Here is a 17,994-nt window from a genome sequence, read left to right on the forward strand (position 1 = left end):
TTTTGGTAAGGAGAGTGGAGTAGAGATTTTTTTTTCCTCCAGAGCGATGTATCTATAATGTATAGTGCATTCCATTAGCTCCCTGCATGTGAGGAGACAGCCTGTCACTCCCATTACAGAGCTGCGGAGCAGACAAAGCACCGAGCACGCCCCCGGGGGCAGCTCCGGGGCGGCGGGAGCAGGGACACGGCCGGGGACTGGCTGCTCCGTGCCAGGGAATTCCCCGGGCTCTGCCTGGGTGCCACTAGCAATCACTCCAGGCGGGAGCGGCGCCAGGAGCCCGCGCTGCGTTGTGCCTGCGGGCCGGCTCACAGCCCCAGTCCGAATCATTAATCCTGTTAAATTATTCATCGCCCGTCCGCTCGGCGCGGCTGAGGGGCCGGCACTGAGCAGCCCCGGCCAGGCTGCGGCTTCCACTGTGGGGCTGCGCTCCCGGCAAGCTCCCGAAAGGAGCCTGAGCCCGCTGGGAGCCCGCCTCTTCTCCCGGGCAACCGGACAAGGGCACATTTCCTCAGGCTGCGCCAGCGGTGCTCCAGGTTGGACACTAGGAGGAATTTCTTCCAGAAAGGGTTGTTTAACACGGCAATGGACTGCACGAAGAGGTGGTACAGTCACCGATCATGTTCAAGGCCCGTCCGGACGCGGTGTTTAGTGCTATGGTCCAGTTTCAAATCAGTCCAAGGCTAGACTCGATGGCCTCAGAGGCCTTTCCCGACCACACTGATTCTGTGGTTCCGTGCTTTCCCGTGCCCGAGAGCGCGTCCCTGGGGCCGTGGAGCGGGGCAGGCCGGCCGCTGTGGGTGCCATCCCCTCTCCTCCCGCGGCGGCGGGGGCGGTGCCAGCGCTCCGGGCCGGGGCCGCCCGCATCCCGCCCTCCGTCCCTCCCCCTGGGCCGGCCGAAAGGGGCGTCGCCGCCGCCGCCATCGCCATGGCCGGTTGTTGTCAGTCCCTGGCAGCGGGTTATGGCGACGGCGGTGAATGAATTCTCCGGGCGGCCGAGGGAAGAAGAAGGGCTCAGCCGGCTCCAGTTCCGCGCCTCCGACCGCCGGCCCCTCTCCCTCCTCGCCGCCCGGGCCGGCGCCCCCCGTGCCGCCGGCGGGGGCGGCGGCGGCGGCGTCCCCGCACAAGCGGAACCTGTACTACTTCTCGTACCCGCTCTTCGCCGCCTTCGCCCTGCTCCGCTTCGTCGCCTTCCAGCTCGGGCTGCTCTTCGCCTGGCTCTGCGAGCGCCTCTCCCGCGGCGCCCTCATGGCCGCCAAGGGCAGCAGGGCCGGGGCCGGCGACGCGCCCGAGCCCGGCGGGGCGCCCGAGACGGTGCGGGCGTGCCACAAGCGGGCCTTCGAGTGCATCTCCATGGCTCTGCGCATCGACGAGGACGAGACAGGTAGGGAGGGAGCGCCCGCGGCCGCCCCGGGGTGCGGGGGGAGGCCGGGAAGGCCCTGCGCCGTGGAACCGCTTCCAGCTAAGGGCAAACAAAACCCGCTTGGGAGAGAAATGCGGGGGCTGCGGACGCTGTGTGCGCGGGTTGAGCCGTGCTGTGCCCGCATGCCGCGGCCCTGCTTCGGGCCCCGGCCGGGTCCGTCCCTGCCGCAGCCCGCAGGTGCGGGTCGGATCACAAAGCTGCGCCCGGCTCGTTCCCCTTGCAAGACAAGTGCTAGTATTTCTCCCCAAAAACTGAATTTTTGCCGCGGGGGTCTGGGTGAGGCGGTTAAAAATTGCTGGCGGGTGTGTGACTGTAAGTAGCCTTCACCAAGCCAGCTGGACAACAAAAGCACCAAGGACAATAATAAGGATGCATCCTGTACTGCACTGCCTGCCAAATGATGTGAGTGCTCAAGCGAGGCTGCAGGTTCCTTGGCCCTCAGAATGCCCATTTGGAGTGGTGTGACTTTTAAGGAAATAAATACTTGCTTTAAGTATTTTGGTAGTTTCTTAAAAAATGTTTTTCTTAAATTGTTTGACATGCATACTCTTAAAAAACCTAAAAACCTACCACTGTGTGATGAGGAGACCTTAAGGAGAGCATTTAGGGTTCAATTAAATAAAACAGAGGAGTGAGGATTTTTTTTTTTGTAGGGCATTAAAAAAACCCCAGCCAAACAAAATAGTTGATACTGAATTAAATTTAGTCATTTATTCTAAATGCAGCAGCATGATTCTGTCAGCATGCAAACGGTAGGCCTTGGGGGCATGCTGTGATGGTGTTTAAAATTCTCAGGAAAAGTCAGAATGCTTTATTCTAAACTTTCAGTTGCGCTTTAATGAAACTGCTATCCTAGAGGAGGAGATTAAAAATATAGCAGTAGGACTTCAACAGAAGCTGCATGCTGACAGCACCACAAAAGCATGGGATGTGTCCTCCTTTGCGTTGACAGTTTGGGAGTGGCAGTGGTTCGCTCTGGGAGAGGAAAAAAACCTGCACCATGTGCAGCAAGGTTAGTTCAGCACAGATGTACAGCGAGAGAGCACTGAGGGTCATAGGAACAAAGCATGAAAGAAGGTGAGGTAGCTGACAGCTTTGGTGGTGTTGATGATTGCTCTGTGAGGAGTAGCAAAGTCTTACCTTATCAGGCACCTCTTCCACTGCTGTGACCTTTAACTGTTGGTGGTTTGGAGGGTAAGCCCTTAAATATGAATTTTAATGATGGACTTGCTCTGTCAGTATCTTTAGGGTGATCATACATCAATTAGCTGCACAGGCCATACATTTAGTAGGATAGTCTTTGTTGCTAATATGAGCAGTTGCACAACTGTTACAGCCCTGCAACATTTCACTAAGAAATAACTCCTTTTAATACCTAGATTTGTTACTTGCTTATTTAATTTTGGCAGAATATTTGTCTATTCTTTGAAATTTTTTTGATCTGTAAACAAGCTTTTTATATCTTCAAAGAGAAAACCATATGCTAGACATAGTATGTGAAATGGTTGGAATTTCTGAATTGTCTAATAGCCTGTTAGTTAAGTGGCATTTTTGCTGTTGTGGGAGCTATGCATACTTCAGTAATTTTGATAGCACTTCTGGTAATTTTTTATGCTTCTGAATTAGTGGGGCAGTTATTGTTATTTTGGTATTTTCACAATTAAGCTTAATATCTTTTCTTAGGAAGGTGCATGTGGTGTGTTGACCCCTGCAAGCAGTTAAGCATCCTCCACACAGCTTCTTGTTTACTCTTCTCAATGGGACAGGGGAGAGCATAGGAGGAGCAAAAGTGAGGGGGAAAAAAAAATTGAGACATCTTTCCAAGCCATGATTGCCTTTGAAGACAGCCCCCATTCAGTTATTCATCTCCCCAGGTTTTTATTGATGAGCATTATATTGTATGATGCAGAATATTTCATTGGCCAGTTTGGGTCAGTCATCCTGCTAGTGTCCTCTTCCAGCTCCCTGTTCACCCTCAGCCTACTCACTGGGGATCTGTGTGGGAAAAAGAAAACCTTGAGGCTGTGCTGTTCAGCAATACTCAAAACATTTCTGTGTTATCAACTGTTTTGGTCACAAATCCAAAACACAGTGCCATTGGGGCTGTTTAAGGAAAATGAGCTCCATTCTGCCAGAGCCAATACAGCAAGTCAGCAACTTCCAAGGACTGTGACATTTATTTTATTTTTAATGTCATAATCCCTGAGAACTAGTCAACCATTCTGTGTGGAGTTGGAGCACAACCTTTGCAAATAGCTTGGTGTGGTATTGTGCTTTGGAAACTTTCTCCAGTTAAAAGCTGGAAGTGAAATTTTAATGATGACCTTGGCATGTTTGCAGCTGCCCCTAAGAATAACAAAGCCATTCAGGCTTTGTTAGCAGAGGTGGGTGGAATCATCTCAAATCAGGATTTTATTTAGCTATAATCAGTATTAGATTTGCGGTTTACACTGCAGTCAAAACTGTTTCTGTGGGTGGTGGAGAGAAGAAGCTTAAAGAAAAAGTCTAAAGAGAGGATTGAAGTCAGTCACCTTGGGTGATGTAATTTATGTAGCTTTGTCCTTAACAGTCAGGATATATGAGGCTGGTAAAGAAAGGACAGTAATGATATAGCTCCCAAGGTATTCATGACTATAGGCAGGTGCTTTTGTGCTTTGTGGTGGTAAGAAGAGCAAAGCATGAAATTATCTGCACTGAGGAACTTGCCAAATGTTATTAATAAGAGATTTTTTTTTTAATCTGAAGAGGAGCAAGAGAAAACCCTGAAGAGGATTCTAGAAATGTATTGCAATATTTTTACTAATACTGAAATTTGCTAGAAGATAGGTTTGTAACTGAAGTTATCAAAAAATTCAAAAGATTTGAGTGTTTAAGCACACAACCACTGGCAGTTAGGAATAGTTTTGTGAAACATTGTCATCTGAAACTAGGGTAATGATACCTGAAGTTTCATTGTAGGCATTTTTCGTTTTTTCTACCACTAATAGTTTGTTAATGCTGATCAGGTTTTATGTTCTAATACCTAATCTGTTATATTCCTCTGAGGAAATGCATGCTTAGTGTGATATAATTATGTTGCAAAAGTGTTTTTCCATGTACAGGCATGTTCGTTTTTAATGCAGAGTATTTATGGAAAGGGAGCTTTATGAAGTAGATTGGTCTTCAGTGGTTGACTTGCAGTCATGGTGTCACATGGCTTAGGTCAGGTACAGGCATGTTCATGGCTGTATTTGCTGTAAAATCCACTCAGGATGGACGTGGTTGGTACAGAGGCGAGCTCTGACTCTGCTGTGTTCTGCTTCATGTGGAAGTTGACACACACCTGTAATACAGCAGTTTCATAATAGCTTAAACTAAGAAATGCCCTCATGACAAATGAGCTGCACTGCACAAAAGGTAACCAGAGGAGAAGTGTCTGTCATCTCTCTGGTGTAGTGTCTTAGACTTGTTGCTTTTCTTCTTGAGTTTCTGTGCTTCTATTGTTATTTTGGCTATTATTAGTGTTATTATTGGCTGTCACTGGAGGATGAAGAGGCAGATCTCTAGTTGATGTTCCAGAAGTAAAAACTGTTAATTTCACTGCTTATGTTGGGTTTCAGAAGTAAAAACTGTTAATTTCACCATTTCTGTTGGGAGTGAATATGTGTAGGTGAGCTTTTTAATCTTTTTTTTGGGGCAGGAGAGGGGGGATTATTTCTTTAAGTCAGATGAATTACTCTTATAACAGGCAAAAGTGATTTGAGGCTGGTGTAGTACCTGTTTTTAATAGAAAAGCTTATTTGATATTTAAATAGCTATGAAGTTGACAGTGTCCCTTTAAGACTTCCTTTAAATCACGGGATTTTGTTAAAATATCTCTTCCTCTCTCTTACTTGTTTTATGCAGTATTATGTAGAACCATTCCTAAGCTTTAATTCGTTCAAGAAAATAATGGGCTCACTTCCTTTTTAAGCAGGACAAAAGGAACAAGCTGTTGAATGGTATAAGAAAGGAATTGAAGAACTGGAAAAAGGAATAGCTGTCTTAGTAATTGGTCAAGGTAAGCCAGTTTTGAGTTTTGTGGAACTGATTTTGGTTTATGGCTTTTTTGAAGTGAGAAATCAATATTACTAAATATGGTAGGGGCTAGGAGCAGCCTGCTGTACTTCATAAGGATCTTTCTTATTCCTGTTTTAGCTATAGGTGAGCACTTTTCTCTGTTCCACCTTTAATATTCTGGTCTATACCACATGCAAATCTTGCTCCAAATATTTTCAGATTCTGCAAAATCATAAGGAGTTCATGTTACTGTTAAGTAAAACATGTGATTTCTTATATAATGGGAGTGCCAAAATACTGAGTTTTGATTTGATTTTCTGAAGTTGACAGTTCATGTTCTCACTTATGCAGAATTTTATATTCCCTTCAGTATAATGTAGAAAGAAACCTCTAATTTGGAATGGCCTGACATTGTGTTTCTGAATTACTTAGGCTAAAATAACTGAACATTTCCAACAAAGGAAGAATGCCATCTCTCTATGGGGAAACATTTTAACCTTTAGTGTAGAAGTAGGTATGTACCATAGAAATACAGATGTAGTGAAGGACTGGCTGAAAATTTCTGTCCTCAGAGTAATATAATAATGATAACCCAAATCACCTGCCCAAACCTAAACCTGTAAGTGTTTTTGCAGACTTGTATTTATTCCCTTACTTGTGTTCAGAAGTATGTGGTGATCTTACTTAGGGGGCAATACCAGTGGCATTTGATATAACCTGTATAAATTGCACAGTTTAAAAAAAAAAAGCTTGACTTGAACAGGCAGTATTTCTTAGAAAGTGTTAATGTCTAATTCTGTGTGTTTTGAAATGTAAAGGGACACAGTCAACTGAATTTAAATATGTTCATTTTTCCAAAATCAATTCCTTCAAATTGTACTTGCCTCTCAGTCACTTTTCAAGCTTTTAAAAAAATCATTTTTTTTATTTCTGTTCAGAGAAATGCAGAGACAAGGGACATGTTAGGTCAGCATGAAATATTAGACAATGTTAGACAATATGCAAAGCAGTGTTTGGGTTCCCATCTCTCTGTAAGCACTGTTGTAAAGCAGAGAGTGTTAACTAACTTTAACATCTCGATTAAATAGGAAGCTTTAGAGTTTTTTTTTCACTAGTTTTGTAATGAAGTTCCATAATGGAGGGGATAGATAAGGGGTGGGAGGAGGAGGAGGGAAGGCTGGGTATTAGTATTTTAGCACTTAATTTACCAAATTGTGTTTTAACATGGATTTTTCTTTGTAAGGTGATCAGTGTGAACGGGCTCGACGTCTCCAATCTAAAATGATGACAAATTTGGCAATGGCCAAGGATCGGTTGCAGCTTTTAGGTACCAGTTACAATTCATGACTTTGGAAAGTTTATAATTATTTGCACAACTTCATTTAATGTATTCTTCTAAAATATTACTTTGATTTTTAAAGTGAAGGAGTCATTATCTTTGTAGGGTCTCTTTAGTTTAATTTTCATTTGGGAGTAAGTGCTGTTGATGGATTTTGAAAATGGAATTTCATGACCCACTTTCAGGTATAAAAGTAACTGAGAAGTCTTTATATCATAGCACACTTGAGTCATAAAATGAGGAAGTCTTGATTAACTCCTGATGTAGTTTGTTCAGAGTTTTCTGTTAGTACTGTAGTGAAATTTATGATATATTGCTGAGCATGAGTGCCAAGTGTGCTTCTTGTAAGTGTAACTACTTCATATTCTGTTGATTTTGCTGTCACTTGTATTAACAATTTTCCTTATTATTGATAAATAATAATAATGATGATAATAATAATTATTTAACATCATGTAGACCATAAGGTTGTGAAATTCTAATTTTCTTGATTCTTTTCTAGTAGTGTTCTTCTTTAAAATTAGAAGGTACGGTCATATTTTCCAAGTATAGTGTTGTGTAACTTTAGCTTTATTAAAATTAAGTGTTGTATATAAGTTCTTAACAGAGTAAAAACCCTCCCATCAAACAACAGATCACTGTGTAGTGCATCTTCTAAATTTAAATCTTTGAAAATGTTCAGTTCAGTCAGTAAAAGTAAAATAAGGGATTTTTTTAATTGCTCTTTATGGGTACACTAACAAATGTACTTGATTTTAACTTGCATATCATTAATCTTACCCACTCCTGTGTGGAGTTGTACTAACTCGTTCTTCTAGGAGCATATAGAGCAGATGGGAAAATTGGGGTTCTTTTCTCCTCTTACACTTCGTGGTTCTGTGGTCCTCACTGATCATTGACAGGGAAGTTGTGACAGGCTCCAGGAAGTGAGCCCGTTTGTTTCCCTTTAGTTCCTAATGCCTTTAGTATTTTTTGAAAAAAATTGAAGGGGTTAGGAAGTGAAAGAGGCATCTGTCTTCTATGCTTTAATGTGGGTGTTTCTTCATACAGTTTTAGTATATGGAGAAAAGATGTTTTTCACTTAAAAGGGTTAAAGGCAGACTTCTAGAGGTAGCGTGAAATACTAGGGAACAATAGAGTGAAAGTGATTACATGTAACAATCTTGGGTAAGGTATGGCTTGAAGTAACAGTGAAATTGAAGTGTTTTGTGGGTAGTGCTTCATCCTTGCTTGTATTACTTTAGTAGTGCTTGCAGTGTTGATAAGTTGCTTACTTGCTGTGATCTGATAGAAAAGGAACAAAAAGTAAGATTCACAAAAATCCCTGAAGTATATTCATCTCTACTACCTGAATGTGTGATCACATGCCATTTGTTTACTTCAGAGTGCAGATTGAAAGGTAAACAGATAGAAGAGTGTTTATTACATTAGTTGATGCAAAATAATTTTTATTTTTATTTTTGAATGATCAGTTTAACGCTTTGGATTGCGTAGGTTCTTGTTAATTTTTGCTGAGGACGTGCTTCATACAATGTACCGAAAAGGGAAATTTGGATAAAAAGGAGCAAATGAAGTCATGTGCCCTTTAGGAAGGCAAAATATGTGGTTTGGAGGGATATATCAGTTGTTTTAAATCCCTACAAGTTTGATCATTAGGGTTCTATTTGAGTAATATTGTATGCCATCTAACAAACTTTGAAGTATTGAGAGCATATTTTCTTATTATTTTTGTCTGTCATTTTACATGGATTTTGTGGAAATTTAAGGTAATCTAGAGTTGAATTCCATGTGCCATTTTAAATACACTTTTAGCCTCTTACTTATAGTAACAGATACGTGGAAGTTTTTGAGTGGTGTAAATATCCTTTTGTAATTGAATTAAGCATGAGGCTCTTGAAGCTGTTACAGTTTAATGAAGTGTTTTTTCCTAGGAATTGAACTCATAAGAGCGTTTTCTGCTTTGTGGAATTTCTCCCTTTCTTAAGTCAGAATAGGCAAGTCCTTTATTACATTAGCTGAAGGGATAAAGCAAACCAGACAATAATGCCAACTATTTCATCCTGCTTGCTAGAGGGAGATGTGATTGCAGACTGCCTAACTCAAATGCCATCCAGTCAAGCAGGTTACATTGGTAGTACATAGAAAATGAAAATTGAGTCATGCTGATTATAACTGTCCCTTGAAAGAGCTCAGTGTTGTTGGTTTTTTCGTTGGGTGTTGGTTGGGGTTTTTTTGTTTGTTTGTTTGTTTGTTTGAAGTGTTGGTGCATCAGTGTAACTTTAAGTTGCATGACCCCACTGATGGGGGTGTTTGACACTGTGGTGAGCATGTGATGTCTGATCACACCCATGTGTTACCACTGAGTCATCACACCACTGATGCCTTTCAGTGTTGGAAGATGATGGAGCTACCCACTGTGGATGATGGGTTTTCTACTTTGAGCCTTGTTTTCATCCTGAGTCTAAATTATGTATCTTACTCCGTTTAAAGCTGTCCTGTGACACAGTCTGAAAGCTGAAGTGACTGGTAGCGTGTTTCAGGTCACCTCAAAGGGAATTGATGGTTTTGACAGTCCATTGACAATATTGGGTTGTGCTGGCTGTCAGGGGACTTGAAAATTCTTCCATTTGATTTGATGGCCCCCCATTTTTTGCATGGTTTAGGGTGTGTTAGCTGGGTGGTTAAATGTTGCTTTGATGGTCTTCACACACCTGGTCTCTCCTGGATGACTGATCACCCATGTTAGAGTCATTAAATTTGATGTATTTAGAATGACAGGGGGGTATTTGTTTTCTACAGTTGATCGACAGAACTTGGCAGCCTGTTGTTCCTAAAGATAGATGGCTGTAATGGCCAGTGCAACACTATTCAATTCTAATGCTATTTATGTGTTTTACCAGTCTGTGCTCTCTCATTTCAGAGAGATTTTCTGTAAGGACACAGATTTCTGTCACAAGTGCCTTCCTGTGTATTTAGTGTAGCTTCAGTATTTTGGTTGAAGAGTGTATGTGACACATAATTGAAATATCTGTCATCAGTATCCTCTTTGAAGGGTATTAATGTTCCTCTGTTGTGCCTGTGTAGATACAGTATTCAATGGACACCTTTTGGAATATTTCACTTTCTTGGAGGAGATGGTGCTTTTTGCTTCATGCTTATGTTACAGGGTAGCATTTTTAAGTAGAAATTAGTTTCCTTGAACTCAAGCTCTAGTATTGCCTAAATAAGGCAGTGCTCTTTGTTTGGTAGGTTTATGTCAGCATTGTGTCATGAAGATGAAATAATGAATGAGAATCTGTGAACTTTCTGTCAGTGTCTGGAAAAATAGGGAGAAAGTATTTAAATGGAAGATGATGGTATCCTATAATTCCCTGGATTAATATTTAAAAGCTCAATTTACTTTTGTTTTTCCAGAGGAACCTACAGGTATACTGTCCCTAAAGAAAGGTGATATATTTGCCTTTTGAACTTTTATGTGCAATACTAAAATGAAATGTTTATAGATAATGTGGTAAGAGGACTCTGAATTGAAACTGGACAACAGTTGGATTACATTTTTTTCTGTGGTTGGAGTTCTGGAATTCCTGAATTTGTGGAACTAGCTAAGCATTGATAATTGTAGTGGAACCCCAGTGTCAGATTGTAGCATTGAAGCAAGTAGTAGCATTTCCTGAATTCCTGCAGGAGTGAATTGATGTTATTACGGTCACTCACTAGAAAGTTTTTTTTTATTAAGCTCAGAAATGTTCCCCAAAACTCAGCTGATTATCTAATATCTTCAAAGTCTATTAATGGTAATTTTGTTTCCTGAGCTTTCTGTATGTTCTTTTCATTTGGGTGGCATGCACTGGGCAGGGAGCAGACCATTCTGCTGCCTCGTTTGGTAGCGCTGTGTCCCCTAAAGTAGTGCACTGTCTGCAGTCATTCTTACTAAAAGGATTTTTCCTTACCCTCCTGGAGAGGAAAGCTTACAAGGGTAACTTCTTGTAAGTTGCAGAGCTTGTGGTTGTTCGCAGGCTGTTCTTGTGTGACTGACATTTTTTGTTTTACTCTTGACTCTTCAAAGCTTTCAATTTAGAATGAAGTAAACTTTGTGTACCTACACTAATCTTGAGCTTTAGCTTTTCATAAATGCCTGTAACTACTAAGTTTTCATTCTAAAATACATCTTGTTCAACATAAATGTTGTTAAACCATCACTTTAACTATGAGGTGTAAGGATACTATTCAGGAAAGCTAAGCAGTGAGTGATGAGGAGCAGGAAGAAGAAAGGAACAAAGCAGAAAGATCTGTAACAGGTAAAGAAGCCTGAGGAAGAAAGTGCTCGTTCTTGTTGGTTGTACCATCTGCAGGCTCTGAATGGCACTTCTTCCTCCAGCCAGATTATTTATGATCTTAATTGTGTACATTTTCAGTAGAATTTGTCTGCTTTTGCAATATATGCTTTCATAGTACCAGAGAACATTGCTTTTCTACTTGGCATCTCTTTTCTTGCAGTTTCTTGGTAGTGTTATCTCTTGTGGGGGGAGCAAAAGAGGGAAGAAAAGCAGGAGGGAATGAGAGAGCTTGACAGTGTATGCCTTACATCCTTGCAGACCATGATTGGTTTTTAAAACTAGAGGAGTGTGTGTGAAATAAAGGTGGGAGAGGTAGTAAAGGGCTCCAGAAGTATGGCTTAGAGGTTTTTAACTGCAGTGGGAAAAGCAGATGTGGTAGTTAGGCTACAGGGAACAGGTTAACTTTTCTTTTGTATTTGCAGCCTTATGCCTCTTTGACTTATGGTTTGGCTGTTTTTCATTACTTATCAGAGTTAATTTCTTTCTCCTTTTGCTTTATAAATACTGTATTCAGGTGTTCTGAAGTTAGTCTTCCTAAAGAACACAAATTGCATGACAACTTTATTGACTTAATTTCAAGGCAATTAAATATCTAAACAGAGGTGTCAAATGACATCGTGGTAATATGTGTATGGTGTTCTGCTTGAAGTTTGAAGGTTTCTGTAAAATGTTGTTGACTAGCTGTTACTACTTAAGTGGAATATTTATTGTGCAGAGAAGTGAGGACTCTTTGCACCTGGTCAAAAGTAACACCTTGAGAAGGACATTCAGAAATGTGTTATCAACATGAATATTAATTAAATTAAATTGAATTAATCCTGAACATGGTTTTTGAAGTAACTGCAATCACCAGACTGGAAAGATTATTGTAATTAACTCAGCCATAGAGGGTGAGTTTTAAAGCTGTTTTCAGTCATGCTTATACTAACAGAATTTTCTTACATATTTGCTGAATGTGTAGAGTAGATAGAAATATTCCTTTTATCTTTAACTGTAACAAAGCCAAACTTGGCATTTCTGTGTTCAACATACATAAATTTTCTTGGTTCATTTTTGGTTTTTGTTTGTTTATTTTGTCCTTTTTCCTCCCTCCCCCTCTGTTCTACTGTGTAGAGAAGCTGCAGGCAGTTTTGCAAATTTCCAAGCCGCAAATGGAGGTCTATAATGACAGTACTAACCTGGCATGCCGCAATGGACATCTCCAGTCAGGTGGGTTTGGTTTTACCAGCACCTATTGAGGGGATGTCTCTCACTTCCTGGTGTATTACAAGGCGAAATAATGCAATGCTATTTTCTGGCCCCACCAGCTTTAAAATAAATTTATATTTCTGTTTTTAAAGGCTTTGTATAAAATACATTCCATACTTTCCATGGTTTGACAACACTGTTTTATTTTGTAGTATTCAGGTTTCTCTTACAATGACTGTCCTAGAATTCAAATCTATTTATTAAGGCAACATTTTAGAAATTATTGCTCATGTAATATTCTTCAAGGAGTTACATTAAACCTGTTTTAGAAAGTGTCAGTGTTGGATATAAAGGTTATATATTGTGCCTACATTAATTAGCTCTTCCTTTATTATATTGTAAGTATGCATTAAGCAACTTTAGAATTCTGGGGGTTTTTACATCAATAAAGTGATATGCAATTAAAATGAGGGGAAAATGACAGGAGCTCTTGCATTTTGTCAAAGAATGTTGTTTTAATCCTTTCCCAGAAGACTGAACCAAACTGTTAATATAGCAGAAATGAACTTTTTTTGTACATAAACAAGGTGTAAAGTTGTGGAAGTCCAGCTGAGGGATCCCTGATACAGTATCATGAAAGTCAGGCTATTGGTAGGCATCTGGATTTCTTAAATGGTTAGTGTCTATGCTCTTGTCCTTGCTTTTTCTGTCTTTCTGGGGTGAGGGAGTGGTTTTTTGTAAGAACATACTAGTAATAAATTTTTTTCTTAAAAGCAATGTAAATAGATGGTTATGTTTCAGTCTGCTAATCATCTTGCTGTTATTCTTCCTTTATACATGTAAAACAGTATTTTCATATGGACAGATCTAATAATTTAAAACCACAAAGTAGATGACAGAGTTTCTTAGAAAACTACAAAATCAGTTTGCAGGCTACTTCAGATAGGAGGACTGTTGTCTCTACCTGAGGAGGTAGAGGTATTTCAGAGGCATTGAGCCACAGGGCTCTGGCATAACCTTATTTTTCTATGTGTGGAAAGTGTTGCCTACCCTGTTGACTAATCAGGTTAGGCTTTTTAAAAGTTCAGGATTTTATAAAGTATGAAACATGATCATGTTCATTCTTAGTTTTAACATCAAGTGTCTTTTTGCCCATCATTTGGTCTAAAATTACATTGCTTTCTTTCATTTGCCTTTAAAGGCCAAAGTCTTTACAGAGGTTTTTGCTTTGTAATTTTGTGTAAGATTCTATTCTCACAGCTGTGTTGCACATTTTTGTATTTTCACAGTGTTACTGATTTGAGATTCTTCGTTTTATCAAGATGCTATTTGTGTCAGCCTTCCTGCCCAATTTACTTGATTCTAACACAAATGACTACCTATCCCTGTCTTCAGCCTTAGCGGTTTCCAAACTTAAATGAATAGGTAGAGATTTTTCTTGAAATTTATCTTCCAAATTTATACTGAGGTTTTTCAAGACCTCATAGCAGTAGTATCATCTGCCCTTCAGTTGCAGAGGGCTGTGTCTTAAAAGTAATAACAAGTAGCCTTGATCTCGCCTTTACTTGGAAATAATATTAATTTACTATTCATAATTCTTCTTCTCATAGCAGTCTTAAATTAGATGTAAAACAATTTACCTGTATTTTCCCCCCTGAAATGTGCTTGTTTTCCTTTGCATTGTGGATTGTAGTTTTCTCTTTTTTTAACACAGGCTAGGGAAGGAGATTATGGCAATCTTGCCAAAGGCAGAGTTTGAGTTTTATGAACTCATTTACTAGTCATACAATACTTAGAGCATTACAGTAATTCCCGTGTATACCATTTCATGTGTAAATCCCAGCTTGATGGATGGCCAGAGACAGCATTACATTTCTGTTACCTCAGCATGAATACTGTGCAGCTAGCTTGTATTCTATCTCAGTTTTCACTTGGAAGGAGTTGCTGGCTTGACATTTATAGTAGGCATATACTGGCAATATTTGTCATGGTGCAGAAGTTCTATTTTTAATACTGAAGTTTTCAAAGGAGTTCCCCGAGTGAAAGAACAAGTAGCAATAAGATTGTTTTTAACAGCATAATTTGACAAAAGCAGATCTTTGATGTGGGTCTGTCAGTTCAGAAAGGAGAACAGCTGTAATTCCTGGTTTGTGTAGCTGTGCTACCATTGAAAACATGCATCACGTCCTTCTTAGCTGCTGGAGCTTTCTGTTAAGTAGCTTTATTACTTGAATCTACCTGTTTGAAAAATCTGAATTGAATTCTTGAAGAATTGTGATTTTGGGGGCTGTTGTGAATGCTGATCCTGAATAATGATCAGTCTTGCAATTGCTGCAAGTTTAAAGCAGCAATTTAAAGTTTTTTGGTTTTGTTGGTTTTTTTCAATGAAACAACATACATAAAGTTACAGATAATTTTAGACTGGTGGATTTTTCTACCAACTTGGTGTCCACAGACCGTGTAAAATAACTTGTTTTAATCCCTTCATTTTACTTCTCAATAGGCTTATGTAGAGAATTTCTGAGGAATATTCCCTGATGATTTTTAAGATGTCACAATTGAAGGCTGGAAATTGTTCTGCAGTACTGGAATTGCTGCTGTTAATTTGAATTTAAACTTTCTTTTGGATGCTTAAGACATTAGAGACTAGTAGAAGCTTGTTTATTGACATGTGCTTTAATTTGGTTTAAGTGCAGAAAAAAAAAATAATGGGTTTGCTTTTTAGAAATATAAAGGATATTGTTATATTAAATAAATGAGCTACACTTGCATAATTTTAAGATTGTTTTTGCATTTCCAGGTATTTAATCAAGCTTCTCTTAGATTTGTTAAAACTTATTTGTACTTTATCTTTAAAATCAGTTTATTATAATAAGTATCTATGTTATAGAATAACTTCTAATATTTCTCTAAGGGAGTCTGAAATTGGGCACCTGTGTCTACATCTTATCACAATTTAACCAATAGAAAACTTCAGACAAAATTTTGCTACTTGCTTGTTTGTAATTTGTGTTGTGTGTGTATTTGGATTAAAATTGCAGGGATGCTTTCAGGACCAGACAGCTATTATGTCTGTGTAATCCAGTGGTGTTAGCCTGGAGCTATGAAGTAAATTATTCTGTCCAGAATTAGACAGTAAGATCAAACTGATTAAGCATCTATTGCTATTCTATAAGTGTGTATGAAGTAGACAGTTGAACTGTTCATTGATTCAAATACACTTGAAAAAATTCCATGGTGTCTCTTTATGATTAGAACATGTTTTAGGTACTTCCTTATTGTTTTGTACAGAACAGTGAAACCTTTGGCGAAAGGCTGCTGGCGATATTGTGAAGGCATTAAAGTTGCTTGCTGTGTATTCCCAGACTTTGAGTAGATAACAAATAAAAATGGGTAAGAAATGTGTTTGGGGGATTTTGCATTTGTTATAGCAAAATGCGTATTTTGCATAATGGAACAGTAGGAGCTGTCTGACCTATGATGTACACCTAAACACCTCATGCTTTAGAAATAGATAAGCTTTAGATAAACTGTAATTCTGAATGATTTGATAACATTTTTGTTACTTCAGTGAAAATTTGTATATAAATGAAGCTTCCCTTTGGAATTGACATTCTACAAACAACTACAGAAGCTATTAATCAGTGATTCTTTATGTGCTACCCATCAGGATTGATAACAAAACATGTAAACTTATGGGTCTTGAGTCCTGGAGGTGCAGTTAGAGTAAATAATAATTTGTATTAAACCTTGTCTCTTTTCCCTTCTTTCCTCCCTTTGGTTTCCAATTTCCTGAATTATTCCTTACCTGTCCAATTTTATGACCCTCAACATTGCAGTACCTGTGTATTGTTCTCAGTGTGTGGGAGTGGTTCTGGGAGAGTGAGGTAATTGAACAGCATGTTAGGGTGAAGAACATGGAGAAAAACTAATTCAGGTTTTTGAAGCCTTCCCATATTGACTTCGAGCCAGCTGTGCAAATGAGGTTGAGGCAGACTGAAAAAAAACCCAACCAAACTGAGTGCCACCTTTTGATTAAATTAGACCAGTCAATGTGCTGAGTAGCTAGATGTTTTAGTAGATTCATATATTGCTTTTTGAACTTGAAAGTTACTAAGTATACCTAATTTTAAAGAGTTTTTGACTTGGAAATTCCTGTGCAGAAATTACAACATAAATGTATCCAGCTCTGGAGCTGTGTGTGGTTTAGTCATTAGCCAGTTTTGGTGGTTTTTCTTGCTTTTATTTGTTCATTTGTTTTTAAGAAAATGGTAAATATACTTAATTATATTAGTGAAGTTGCCTTGTTTCTTGTATATTGATGCATCTGTAGTGTTTATTGTGACCCCTGCAGAGTTTCTGTAACTCTAAAAAGGGGTGGATTTTTGACTGAAGAAGGGCTTTAGAAACTTTTTCAGTTAGTTATTAAGGATACCTGCAGGCTGTGTAGAGATTAGGTCCTGGTAGTATGTTTAAAGAGGCTGAGAACATAGTAGTAATTAATTGATCCTTCCATGTTACTGTTTGACTGAAGTATTTTTTGAGTTTTTTAAACAGCACATTTAAAATTACAAGGCTTGCTACTTAAAGTATTTTTCATTGAACTGCAATAAGTTAAAAATTCTTCATAGAGTCACTACTTTCCTTAAAAATCAGAATTCTTCGGCCTGTTCTTTAAGACTAGCAGGTCAAATTGAGTTGCAAGTTGCTACAATCCTAGTGAAGACACTTGTAGGTGAAATCTATTTTGAGCTTCTTTACTTCTGATGCCCTATTTCTCTTACCTAATCAAAATACTCCTTAATCCTTTTAAAAGGATATACAATAAGACAGTGTTTGTGGTTTCCATTGCCGACAACAGTAGTGTCTAGACAGTATCCAGTAGTGTATTCCCACCACAAAAAACACCCTAATCTAAAGCTATGCTCTAATTGTTAACCAGCCTGACCAACCTGCCTGCTTGCTGTATCACCTTCTTACCTCTTTATCTGATTTGATGTTTTACACTTGTCATTTCTGTGCCAAAGAATTTTATTTTATCCTGTATCCCATACAGAGAATGTAGACATCAAGTGCTGTTTTGTTTACTCTGGACCAAAATGGCTTTCTGTAGTTTGATGGCCTGTGGCCAATATTTCAAGTTTATCTGTCACCTAATTTCAGACTTTCTTGCTTCATCATGGAGGTGAATAAGTAGAGTGAGTGGAATGTCTGGTAATGTTTAAACATATTTTAAGACTTAATTTTTAATGTAGGAAGGTGAGCTGCATAGAGTTGTCCATTCAGAATTTACTTACACCTTGAGATTCCTAAAATGAAAGCAAGTTGAAAGAAAAAACACCTGACAATCACTTGCAAGTATAACTACTACTGTAATTTTTCCAGATTAAAATGCATTCTGTGTGGAAGGTGTTAGATAATGTTAACTGGCATCCAATTAACTAGCCTGCTAACATCACTTAAAGAATCAATACTCAGAATCTGAAGGCTTGAAATTTGGGGGTTATTGTAATGATTATTTTTAAGAATTCCTGAGAAATAAGACAGCAGAAGACCTTGCATCATAAGGAACAGATGGTGTTCTTCCCTTGATAATGGGACTAAGTTATCTCTGGCTTTTCTAAGATGGCTAACTAGGGTTCATTTTGAGAGCTAAAAATTAGAATTTT

The 17,994-nt window shown here is 39.2% G+C and overlaps 1 protein-coding gene across 5 annotated transcripts in view; it reads left to right on the forward strand.

Moving 5' to 3' along the window:
* The first annotated feature begins 748 nt into the window (after positions 1-748).
* Positions 749-17,994, forward strand: part of SPAST (spastin) — a 38,532-nt gene continuing 21,286 nt past the window's right edge. Inside the window, exons 1-4 of one of the 5 annotated variants that reach the window (XM_064414733.1) lie at positions 749-1,384; positions 5,376-5,462; positions 6,705-6,788; positions 12,251-12,346. In XM_064414733.1, coding sequence (XP_064270803.1) covers positions 979-1,384; positions 5,376-5,462; positions 6,705-6,788; positions 12,251-12,346 — 673 coding nt within the window. In that variant the 5' untranslated portion in view covers positions 749-978. The remainder of the gene's footprint in view (positions 1,385-5,375; positions 5,463-6,704; positions 6,789-12,250; positions 12,347-17,994) is intronic. The other 4 variants (XM_064414734.1, XM_064414735.1, XM_064414736.1 and 1 more) reach the window with 4 other exon arrangements.

This window comes from Passer domesticus, chromosome 3, assembly GCF_036417665.1.
Source record: "Passer domesticus isolate bPasDom1 chromosome 3, bPasDom1.hap1, whole genome shotgun sequence".
NCBI lineage: Eukaryota > Metazoa > Chordata > Aves > Passeriformes > Passeridae > Passer > Passer domesticus.